The following is a 13,031-nucleotide window of genomic DNA, read 5'->3' as shown; positions in this document are numbered from 1 at the left end:
ATCGTATTTTAGAACTAGGTTTTTAGGCTTTAATATTCTTCATCATCATCATATATTTAAGAGTAAGTCTCTTGTCGGTGGAGCAATTTCCATGTTTCGCGGTCCTCTGCCTTCTCTTTGACAGCCTGATACGACACGACGTTGAGTTTTTCCTTATATTCTAGGGAATAGGTAACTTCAGAAAATGGAATATATGATTTCCTCGTAGCAACAAGGTAGATCTAACTACTTAGTGAGAGAAGGTAAATTACTTCAGTAAACTACCTACTGTACTTAAACGAATTATTGAGGAATTTTATGGGTCACAACCGTAAAAAGGTACAAAGTTTGCCCAGATCAGTAGGTCCAAGGTATTTGATTGAAAAGTACATTTTTTTACTCTTACTCAATTCTCTTGAGTTGCCAATTTGAAAAAATAGTCGGAAAGGAACATTGATAGAAAATACCTACTTTAACTAATGACTGTTCTAACCCAGCAGAATTGCTATTGCAGAATTGGTCTTAAGCTATTGTTGAATTTGTATTATTTGTGTGAGTCAATTGGTCCTCGCTAGAAATACGGGCTCTTGGGTTGCTCTTTGTCAGATAGAAGCAATAATTTGATGCGTCTTGTAGGTGCATATTACTGATTTGTCAAGACAGGTCCCCGCAGCGAATACGGGTGACGGTGTCCCGAGTTTCCAGGTCTTCACTGGGATTGGCGGTTTCATGGTGTAAGTCTGGTAAGCGATTTTATTATGTCTTATTTATTATATATTTTGTGTACTTGAAACAATGAATCAAGTGTGTCTTCTTTTCCGATAATGTGTTTTATAGTGTAAGGTTCTAGATCTGGTATTTACTACAGATAGTTTCATGGTCACATCTGGCATATGCATATCTGGGACAACTGGTGATAAAAGTCAATGTGCAAGTTTGATGGCCTAGCAAGAACATATCCAAATCTTTTCCTTAGATTCCTTAGAACATATCCTAATGTTGTGACATGGTTAACGCTTAAAGCAAGGATACTAGTTTAAACCGTTTAATTTTAGTGTATAAAATAATTAAAATACAGTTATTTTATCTACTTCAAGTAACCTGTTTTACTAATCGGCTTAAAAACAAAAGTGAAGTCCAAGTGCAAGGTTAATTAATATTATACACTACAAGGTGCATGTAATTTAAAAAAAAAAACTGAAAATTCTATCCTCAAGTTATTTATGAAAAATTTAATATTAAGTTTGTAGGTCAAAAAACATATGCATATGAACTATACATATGGCATGGCTGAATTTAATTATAATCTTAATATGCACACTGGGATTAGTTAAATGGCATTGATTTTTTTTATATTTAAAGGCGGTTTAAAAAAATACAATAACAAAACGCGGCAGCCAATCCGCGATGCGTAGTGATCGATAACAATGGCGACAACGAAAACAACACATTTTTCGTAAACAAAGGGACATGTTTTACCTAAATATATTATAGCATTAGGAAATTACATTGGAAATACCCAAAATATGAGTACGCTAAGCGATAAACAATGCAAACAAATACGTTTTATTATACATGTAAGTCACGTACAAACGTTGACGATGCACCAACAGTACTTGTACTCAGTACATGAAGACAAAATGTATTATTAGTTCTAGCACTATGCCCGTTAATGCTAGAAATAGATGTAGAAACTAGGTATAGGTATTAATAGTTTGTTTTATCTTATATAAACACCACGTTGTATGATAACTAATAACTTACCGTTTTACGACCATGATAGAATCCGTCGGCTCGTTTATGGTCCCTATGATTCGAAATATACTCTATAAACGACACTAATTTTATTGGATACACCATGAATTTTGAAATCACAATCAACTTAATGTATTATAAACACACATCGCTACGAAGCGATAAAAGCACTGCTCGTCATTATTTCACCAACCTAGAACATTTGCACTTCACTTACGAACATGAAATATTACAATTACCCGCGACGTTAAATGAACTTATCACTTCGATAGCAAAACAAATATTCAGTGACACCTTTTAATAAGAAGAATGCCACAGGTTTTAGGACCCGACAAATCTAAACACAGTTGACAGTGGTGAACTCGCAAACTACAAACTAAAAAAAATGTTACTTGTATAGCGTGGCTAACTTCATTCTTAACTCCAACGAACGTCACGAACTTCACGTTTATACTGCCTGCATGTTGGTGAAATTGATTATGTACCAACCATACAACGCCAACTTTCATTTTGAGCATCGAATTCCGCTATTTTGGCCACAGCGTAGTATATTTTAATTTATAGTTGGTCAAACCAAATTGACAGTAAATAAGAACAAACAAGAACTATACTCATCCTTTTCTTTTGGGTGCTAGTACTAGTGTAAGACAAAGATAGTATGATTCTCTCTGCCTATGTTTGAAATGAGACAGTCCTTTGACAAACTATAGGTGTTAAATTCTTATTTCTTATAACACAATGATATTATTACCCAATATTCAACTTAATTATCGCCGTGCCGACTCATTATATCGTAATCTTTCATAAAATTATCTTTTATTTTATAGCAGTTAATTTAGTATGACTTCAGTGACGCGTGTATTCGAACGTAGTGTTGCCATGTGTTAAAACAACATTTGCTCTAATTAGCAATTAATTCTTAAGGGCCCTCCACACTCGTGCGCGAATCGCGGCGCGAAGCCGCGAACGTGAGCGTGGAGTCTAGTTCGCTAATCAGCGAAATCGACTCCACACTCGCGTTTGCGGCTTCGCGCCGCGTAGTCTGGAGCGGGCTTTAGAAGGAAATTCGATGATATTTTTTTAACTCCATTCTTAATATAGTTTGTCAAAGGACTGTCTCATTTCAAACATAGACAGAGAGAATCATACTATATTCGTCTTACACTAGTACTAGCACCCGAAAGGAAAGGATAAGTATAGTTTTTTTGTTCTTATTTACTGATAATTGGGTTTGACTAACTATACCTACCAGCCTACCACTTTCCCGCGTTTAAGGGCAAATGGCTATTGAAAGTGTTGATGAGTAACTTGAGTTAAGGTGACCAAAACTGCACAGAACCAAAGCCAACGGAAACCAAACTAAATAGAGTCAAACCAAGAAAAGTCTGCAGAGATTTTGACAGCACACGCAGTGCAGGTGTTATTTTAATCGTTAAACTTCTATGAAATTATGACGTATTTAAAAATAGACTAGACAAGCTATGCTAACAGTACTTAGTGAACTATGATTTAGACGTACCAGCATCAGCTGCCTGTCTAAAATGAAATAACAATAATAATAAATAACAACGGCACTGCGTGTGCTGTCAAAATCTCTGCAGATTTTTCTTGGTCTAACTCTAGCTCTTTAGAAACCCATATACACCCATATATAACATAGCAGAGAGAGTAATATGATATGATAGGTAGTTACCTATCTAAAATACGCTTTAGAAATTAGGAATTCCTAATTTCTAAAGCGCATTTTAACTACAGATATTTATATATGTATATTTTATTTTAATTATTTATTTATTTTTGTTAGCACGTAAATTTTTGTTAAACAAAAATGCGATAAGTAGCCAGTCATAGTCAGTAATAGTAGTAGTCTGTCAAGCCATTTCAGTCGCTAGAAAAAAAAGGTTTTTAATTTTTTTTAAATGTAGCTTGTCCCATATAAAATTTGAATTTCGCGCCTTTTGCTACTGACAAAGTTGTTTGACCGTCTATACACACCATTTTCTCTAAATAATACTAATTAAACTCCAGTTTGATGGGTTTAGTAAAAGTATGGTAACATTCATTTCAAACAAATGGAGGGAAGAAGAGGGCGGCAAAACTTGAAATGCTATTTTAACAAATTATTGCGGTATATAAATATTATTAGTCTTTCAATATAATAATAAGTTGTTGTGTTTTGCCTAATAATAGAGTATATTTAATTAAAATAACTGAAACTGTTTACGTCACTTATTCAACAAAATACTGATATGTATATGCTATCACCTACTGCAAACGCACAAACAAAAATCAAAAAATGTAGTGTTTGTAAATTATTTGTCATGTGATAATTTGATCCAGTGTTTCAATGATATATTAATTTGTTTTTGTAACAGTAAACAATAAAGTTACAACAACGGTTGCGTCCGCCATTATTACGTAAACAAAAACTTAAATCAACTTAACACATTATAATCTAAACTTACCTGCTTAAGTTCATTGACACGTTGAACTGCGATGTTCGAAAAGCATATTTTCCGTATTTCTCTAAAAGTTTCTTCAGTATTATTAGTTGATTTTCCGTTAGTTTCCTTCTTCGCACTTGTCCGTTACACATAAAACCCATAGCAAAATATAATTGAATTTTATTTTAATAATCTGATCAATATATTATTATGTTATTTGTTTACAAAATATCACTAAAACTGACTAGATATTTTTACCGAAACTGGTGACCAGTTTATTCAGTCAAGTTGGCAAGGTTAATACTGTACTGTCTCTTTGCTTGTGTCTGACATCGACATCACAAAAGTGGGTGCAATGGTAGGAGCGTTCTTGTACCGACAAGTCGGTTCTCAGATAGTGTTGTCCAAATCAGAGTTCAGTGAATCACTTTCCAATATGAAACTAAAAAAAAAATTGACAATAATGATTGCCTATATCTTATCTGACATAATAATGAGGTAATATGATTATTTTATTATTATACTCTGGCACAGCAACTTTGTCAGTAGAAAAAGGCGGCAAATATAAAACAAAATGTTCTACTGACAAGTTGGGTTTGTCAATAATAATACATATAAATATATATATATATATATATATATATATATATATATATATATATAATATAATATAATATAATAATACATTAATAATATATATATATATTATAATATAATATGTATATTTTATAATAATACATTTATATAGGTATTTTGAGTTAGAGTCTAAACAACCGACTACAAGAAAATAAAATACAAGTCTCAGAAAATAGGAGAGGAATCATAAAAACTTTAACAATGTGCAATGGAAGTGAAATCATGTTGTATTTTTTTATTTCTTTTAATTCTAATAAATGATTCATTTCATAAATGACTTGGCCCTTTAATCACATTTGTTTAGTAGGTAATTACATAAGTTTATTTATCTTAGTGAAGTTTTTAACAAAAAAATCTTAAAAGGTACGTAATAAAGTTTAAAATTTCAAAAATACCTTATTAAGTACATTGTGTATAAACTCATTTTAAAAATTATTAAATTACTTACCTATTTCAAACAAACAAAACCAAGTTTGTAGAATCCTAAAATAACATCATAGGTAAGTTACCTACCTAATGAGACATCATTATGGGTTTTGTATAACGTTTTCCTCCTTCCGAATTCCACAGACATGTTTGGACATGGTTTGGACCAGTGAAACGCCACCCTAAAATTAAAACCAATGACAGTTTACGAAATTAGACTCTATTATGTATAATATAAAGTTTATTTTTAATTATTTATTAAAATAACCCCTCATAGATCATTTGGGCATTTTTTGTGTCAACTACTTGTCAACACACTGCATGATAAAGCAATAAACAAAACATTCTAAAACATCAAGTTAGTACTAGTTTTTATGGCATGTTCACATCACCTAACCCAAGTCTAGCGCGCAAGTTCTAACTTGTCCAATAGTGAGTAACGCATGTGACGCACCAAATCATCAAAGTAAACAAATGCATCGCGCAGTTGCGAATGGCATTTGCATTATGTAACAAAGGTTGTCACCATGATGTCACGTATAAATAAAACGTATTGATGTGTTGGTGCACAAGCTGAATTTAACCTAAAATGTAGGGATGTAAAGTGCAAATAAGTTTATATGTAGGGAATCATATGAGATAAGATTAAAAACCTATTGCTTAAAATTAAGTAATATTGCTGCTGGCTCGTGGTCGATTAAGTCATTTAAATTTAAAATTTGATTAATTGAGATAAAATCAAAATTCCAAGTACTAAAAAAAAACCGGCCAAGTGCGAGTCGGACTCGCCCACCGAGGGTTCCGTACTTTTTAGTATTTGTTATAGCGGCAACAGAAATACATCATCTGTGAAAATTTTCAACTGTCTAGCTATCACGGTTCATGAGATATAGCCTGGTGACAGACAGACGGACAGGGGCGTATTTACCCTAGGGCCAAGGGGGCCATGGCCCGGGGCGGCAGGCTGCGGGGGGCGGCGCAGGCCGCCGCTGGCTTTCAGTTTCGGGTGCCTCAGTGGCGCCCCAAAAAAAAATATTTTTGTGGTGTTACTGCCACCGCTATACTTACTATTCGTTGTCTATTGCCAGTAGTCACATCAAATTTTTTACAGCGCGTTTGCGCCCCTTTTCATTCTACCTTAATTCTTTACCCACGTCGGATTGTCGACGAGTTCTCATGATGTCGCCCTGTGACATCGCTCTTCACATCGCCCTTAGGCCGCGGGCTTCCGTTAATGCTTTTTGGCCCTGGTCTGCAACAAACGCCGTAGGTCGCGTCCGGCGAGACGCTGTACGCGACGTACGAATGCTTACTATGGAAATGCACTATAGCGGTCTCTCTCACACGCCAGACGCCGCGGCGGCGTACGGCGTTTGTTGCAGACCAGGGCCTATCGCTGCATGCTTGACGTCGGCATAACGCCGTGAGCGACGTCTAGACGCCGACCATTGCGTCAGCAGTCGCTATACTTCCTACGGTAAATAAAGGCATCGTGTACGACGTCCGTACCTCTGTGTGGCGCACGGCGTCCAGATGCTGACGCCGACGTCAACCGAAAACCGTACACTATTAACTTGCTATTAACACTATAATTATTGAGTATAGAATTCAAAGGCGACGAAGGAGTTGGCGAACGGGTCAGTCGGAGCCTAGCCCAAAAAACAAAGCGCGTTCTTTTAGTGGGTAGGTACTAAATTTCGCATCATTCATTTAGTGGTAAATTACTCAGCAAAACACTGATAAATATACGCAAATATCATATTAAAAGAGAACTTATAATACCTTGTGGTATTGAATAAAATTAGAGTTCGGACACGACACGACATGGTTAGTTGTTTCAAAGGTGAACCGCAAGGCAGGAGACCGAGATACTGGACAGCAGAGCCCGAAGGGAAACATAAGGTGTATAGTTCAAAAACAAACGGACGGATCGCAAGCAGGGTATTGAACTAACGACCCTAGGATGCCGAAGGGACGAGCGCACCACGTAAGGCCGAGATGCTGCAGAGCCGCTATTATAGGTACGACCCAATTTACAATGTTATTACTAGTGGCTCTGTGAGCTGTAGACCTCGCGTTAAGCTTAGAAAATGTAAAAGTGAAAAATACATAGTTCGTTGAGTCGTTATCACAGTCAACTCACAATGGTCTTAAGCGCCATATAGATAGACGCTTTTGGCGCTTTTAAGTCCTTTATGCCAATTTCCGCATTTTGAAAAATTTCCTAAAACTGGATCGAGAAAAAAATCTATTTAATAATCATAGAATCTGGTCACAATTTTTTACGAGAATTGATTAAGAATTGCGACCTGGCCTTAAAACGAAGACCTTCAGAAAAATTATGGCGGACTAAAAGGTCCGGTTGCGAGCCCTGAAAAGCTTAAAAGTCGCGCTTTTCAGAAGACCCGAAGCATTCCTGAATTTCCAGCAATTCGCGCCTTCGTTTTAATTTGAGCGAACGCCAAAGGTCGAGTAGCAGGAGAGCCGAGATTACATTGGTTCCAAGTTCCAAGCCAATTTCAATAGCTCTCCTCTCCTCCAGCTCGGTCTTCGACCTTGTATGGACGCTCTTAATGCCACTCTTTGGTGTCACTTTAACGTGGTCATTGTTCCAATCCCAAACATTGATTTTTTCCACCTCGACCTTTGGCTTTGCGCGGAAGAGCGCCGCAATTGGACGATCCGGGACTTTAGGACTATGCATAGCTCGTCTTGGCCATAGGTTTTTGTCCCAGCTCAGCTCCACTGAAGCTCGCCCTTTAAGTCTCTTGGGCCCGCAGAAAACTTTAATCATATTCGTAGTCTTCCAGGCTCCCTTAGACATGACCAGTGCTTTAAGCTCTGTTCTTCTGCAGTTCGGCCTTCAGCCTCACAGGGCAGCACACCGCTATCGGACGCTCCGAGTCTCCGGCCTTATGCAGAGCTCGGCCGTCGGCCTCGCTCACAATTGGCTATAGGTTGGATTCCAAGATCTCCAAGCTCTGCAGAAAGGCACTGAGAAAAAATTATGCTTTTGTGTTTGTTTCATGGGTCATGGGGGGGCGGCAGAGGCCCAATGGCCCGGGGCGCCAAATATGTAAATACGCCTCTGCAGACGGACAGACAGACAGACGGACAACGGAGTCTCGTATTTACGCTTTGGGTACGGAACCCTAAAAAGAATTACGTTGCCACTTGATGGCTTAATACATAAGTTTATGCTTAATACATGAGTTAACTATTGAAAAACAATAAAATATCACTTGATTTATGAAAATTAAATTAATTCAGACATGAAATGGAAATATTAAAAAAAGGCAGATTCAATAGGTAGGTATAAATTTATTGCTATTATAAATACACAAATGAATGACAGTTTTTATTAAGTTAAGCTTTACCAGGCTCTACTAACATATCAAATCATTTTTATATGTTATTTTAAATGTTGTTTGGGGTCATCCATTAATTACATCACACCTTTATTGGGTTGGGAGGGAGGGGATTAAGAAAATGCGACATGTTGTGACAAGGGGGAAGGGGGAATCACAAACTTGTTTAAAAACATTGTTTGGATTTTTTTTTATTCGATGTACAGTTAAATAATAGGGTTTTACTATGATAAATCGTTCTAATTCGTGGTTTTTTTTAAATCCTAATCGATTTCATGTCATAAAATTACCAATATGTATTGCTTTAATTAAAAAATAATAAATAAAATAATTACACTTTGAAGACAAAATTGCCAAATATGTGACGTCGCACCAGGGGGGGAGGGGGTTGCCAAATGTGACCAGGTGTGACAAGGAGGGGGGGAGGGGTCAAGAAATCGTCAAATTCGTGTGACATAATTAATGGATGACCCCTTTTTAGATACTTATACCTAATGTAGATAAAAATGGAACATACCCATGACTTTTCCTGAGACGTCGCATAAAACATTCGCAAAAAACCTATTAAGTTAAATTAAAGTAATACAATAAGTTTAAACAAATAGTTTAATTATAAATATAATATTAACATCTTTTTTCTTTTTTAATGCATCACTTTATGAAGATCTTTTTCAAAAAATACTGAGATTTGGACAAATCAAATTACTTTTATTAAATTGTTTTATTAGAAACACCGCTATATAAATTAAAAAATAGAAAAAGATATGTCTATAACTCGGAATCATCAAGTGATTTGGATAGTATTAGAGAGCCAAACGGCCTCAATAAGTCTCAACAAATTTGGACGATCTCTACGAAACTGGGGAGGTCTAACTAAAGGTTAGACCAAATTATCAATACCTAAGATAAAGATAGAATAAGTACGCATATGAAAAGCTAAAATTGACCTAAATTGATAAAAAAACACTCCTTATATTTAAAAGGCAATACTACAACGAAAGACTGCATTAAAAATATTTTTTTTTACATCTAGTGCAATTTAAAAAACAAAAGTAAACACACAGTTTAGCTAAAACCACAGAAATAAATATACCATAGAAGACGCAAATGCATCTACTTCGCGTGTCCGAACCCCGACCAAACGTTGAGCAGCGACGGTCACGCTCTTTACAGTCCACGCGCGTCAGTTGTTGCAGCCGGACGTCCGTGAAAACTTAAAAAATGCTTTGTTGAATTATCAAATTAACTGCAACAGCCCAAAAATTGCGAGCACCCAAAGGCAAGAACATATTTCCTATCACAGATAAGTAATTTTAAAATTATATTATGCGTAAATTTTGTATGAAAAAGTCGGCACGCTTGGTTTCAATACATATCGTGGTATTTGCGTCATCTAGCGTATATTGTAAGTGAAACCGATTGTTTTATCCTATATTTCATCTATGGCTGGTAATGGTATGGCTTTTTTTTATTTTTGTATATATTAAATCTGTGGCTAAAACACAAGTAAAATGTACATCTCTAAGTGCGATATTATACCTATCAACAGGATCCCACCACGGGTAGCAAGGTTCACCCAGAAATCAATTTACTTTATGGCGGAGTGAGTCAGAGAAATATCACAATCACGGATTAAAATCACCAAGGGGGGTTGGAGGCTCACAAGTAGGCGAAATATGATCACATCATTTCAGAATGAAGCCGACTACAGACAACACTTAATTCGCCGTTATTGTTTTATTTCTAAAGCTTTCTAAGTTCTAACATAGTTAACATTTTACAAACTATAAATAATAAAATCAGTCCTTCATATAATATAGCTAATATCAGACCTTTTTCACTCCACCATCCCAACCTAATTATTACGAAAAGTTTACCCGATATTAGCTTCTACTATAATCAATTCCTAATATGATCTAAAAAGTTAAAAACATAACCATATAAAAAAACAATGTGGAGAAGACCGTTATATAAAATTTATCGCTGGGAAGACCGTTAGAACGTCATAGGTCAGAGGTTAGACCGTCACTTTCGTATTTGAATACGTACGTCGCTTAGACCAGTGGGGGGACACTCCTCCTTTCGGGTAAACTCGGCTCCGTTCGGCTCAGCATTGCTCCGAGGAGTCGAGGCTCCGAGCAATTATTAGGGTTGGCACAACTTGACGTCCCTTTGCGTGTACAACCACAGAGAGGATAATGGCTTGAATTTGGACAACCCTAATCGCCGAAAGGGATAGTGCCATACATTAGAAAGGGACAGCATGATTCGACCCTAAATCGGTGGCAAACTTCGGTATTGTAGGAAGTGTCCTTTCTGTACGGTAGTACTATTATTTATTCTGTGCTCCGACATAGTTTTAGAGGAAGAGCTTTACTCCTTCCGCTCTACCAACCTTCTGTATGTGGAGTTTGTGTAGTTGTGTACCTACATTTTGTACAAACGCAAGTTAAAAGCGACAAAAGAGCTTGTAGCTTCACTTAAAGACGGTTTTGTCCACATAAACCTTACAACATGTTATCACTTATCAGTCAGCAGCAAAAGAGGCTACTGAAAAGAAAAATACACAAGTTGCGTCTTTTTACAATTATTTAACATCCATATTTCGTAATAGGTAACTATGTATGGCCCTTCGAGCAACACCGGGAGCAGTGGCTTAATTAGGGTAGGGGGGGGGGGGGGGGGCAGAGGGGGCAAGTGCCCCGGGCGCCGTCCAAGGGGGGGCGCCAAAATGGGCAAAAGGCAGCAGCGGGGAAACTTTTGTCAGTCGTCAGTGAGCGCAAATTTGGTGACTGCCCCGGGCGCCATATCCTCTAGCTACGCCCCTGCCGGGAAGGGAGTCGGCATTCGCACTATTTACCCCTCTGCCGAAGCACATGCCCGACCGGGCATGCACACAACTACCGTGGTGCTCGTTGTGTTGTGACTCATCCGTACACAAAAAGAGATCGAGGTGTGCAAGATTTGTCTTTGATGTGTGTCATTTTCTATGTACATAACATATTTGTGTCATTACAGATTGGATTTTGTATGTAGTGAGTGAGAAGTGCGACTGTGTGCACGATTCCCCCCGCAAAAATGGCAGAACGATTTGTACGGTGATATCGCTTGGGCTCCTCCCTTCCGACGTGTCGAAAGCCGGTGTTGCTCGAAGGTATGGCCCGAGATAGAACGATTTCTACGCCTTCTACGGGAAGATATCTCTTGGGCTCCTCCCTTCCGACGTGTCGGAAGCCGGTGTTGCTCAAAGGTAACCGTCTAAGCAAATTCTGTACTAACTTGGGTAAGCAATGTATTATATGCCGAATACAATCAGTTAAACTACAACTAATTAACATCTTAAACTACATCATTAGGTACGTTATTCCTAATGTATCAGAATATCATAGCATAAGTAGTTATGTTTTTATCGCCATTTAATACGTGTTGGTTCATTCACCTCAATGAATACTTTGCGTACTACTAAAGTATACATACCTTCTACATAATATACAAAGGAATATTTATAGAGGCGTAATGAAGTGCAAAACATTCTAGCCGCAAGCAAGAGCGGGTGACAATTTATTGACAGCATAAATTTGAATGTTAGTGTAGGTTCTTTTGAGCTGCACTATCCCAGAGAAGCAAGGCTCGGAACCGGGTAACTTCATACAAAAAAATCCGGTATTGTTACGTTATTTTTCGTTCATTTAGTTTATTATATCATTTTTAATGTTACAATCTAATACGAAGTTGTTACCTAAATACATGTTTCAGTCCTACGTAAATAGCTAATAATTACAAATATTGGGCTATTTCGGGGTTTTTCAGAAAAACCCGTTCCGAGCCCTGCTGCAGGTGGCAAAAAAATAAGTGCATTCCCGTTGCCAGGGAGGTTTTGGGATTATACTGAGCAACTTTTACTATGGGACCAAACCCGAAATCGCGAAAAAAAATTTGGCTGTTTCATACATTTTGGCTGGTCCATTTTCTATGGGAGGGTATTTTTTTTATCGCGATTTCGTGGTTGGTCCCATAGTATAAGTTGCTCAGTATAATCCCAAAACATAAATGCACTTATATTCTTGCAACCCTGTATGTATTTAGTATTCCTCGTAATCATAATAGTCGTCGTCCTGACCATTTTGGAGTAGGGCGCCTAAAGAGAGCTCTTCTGCGGCGGCGGTAGGCTCCACTTCTACGTCTTCGTCGTAATCGTCGCCTGCATCTGAAATAAAAACAAGTAGTGTTAACCCTTACTCTCTCATGCATAAAATTTAGCAATCCTTTGCTTGTGTGAGGTCAAATCGGTAGCTAAGTCTCACCAATCAAAATTGTGCTCTCATTTTAAAACGATATGCTTAAATTACATAACTAGTAGTTCGTGCCGAACTGAGAACTCGCGGTTCACCAAAAAGTTAGATCAATTTAATGCACCTACCTA

General features: G+C 37.2%; 2 protein-coding genes across 2 annotated transcripts in view; both read right to left on the bottom strand.

The window, feature by feature from the left end:
- LOC134748615 (protein pellino) overlaps positions 1–2,130 on the bottom strand; it is a 104,513-nt gene extending 102,383 nt beyond the window's left edge. Inside the window, exon 1 of the mRNA XM_063683410.1 lies at positions 1,744–2,130. Coding sequence (XP_063539480.1) covers positions 1,744–1,757 — 14 coding nt within the window. The 5' untranslated portion in view covers positions 1,758–2,130. The remainder of the gene's footprint in view (positions 1–1,743) is intronic.
- Positions 2,131–8,550: 6,420 nt separating this feature from the next.
- LOC134748607 (transcription factor IIIB 90 kDa subunit) overlaps positions 8,551–13,031 on the bottom strand; it is a 43,667-nt gene continuing 39,186 nt past the window's right edge. Inside the window, exon 12 of the mRNA XM_063683402.1 lies at positions 8,551–12,815. Within this exon, the coding sequence (XP_063539472.1) occupies positions 12,691–12,815 (125 nt within the window). The 3' untranslated portion in view covers positions 8,551–12,690. The remainder of the gene's footprint in view (positions 12,816–13,031) is intronic.

Source organism: Cydia strobilella, chromosome 16 (assembly GCF_947568885.1).
Source record: "Cydia strobilella chromosome 16, ilCydStro3.1, whole genome shotgun sequence".
Taxonomy (NCBI): domain Eukaryota; kingdom Metazoa; phylum Arthropoda; class Insecta; order Lepidoptera; family Tortricidae; genus Cydia; species Cydia strobilella.
Note: the sequence above shows the minus strand (reverse complement) of the source record. Positions and strands in the feature narration are given on the sequence as shown.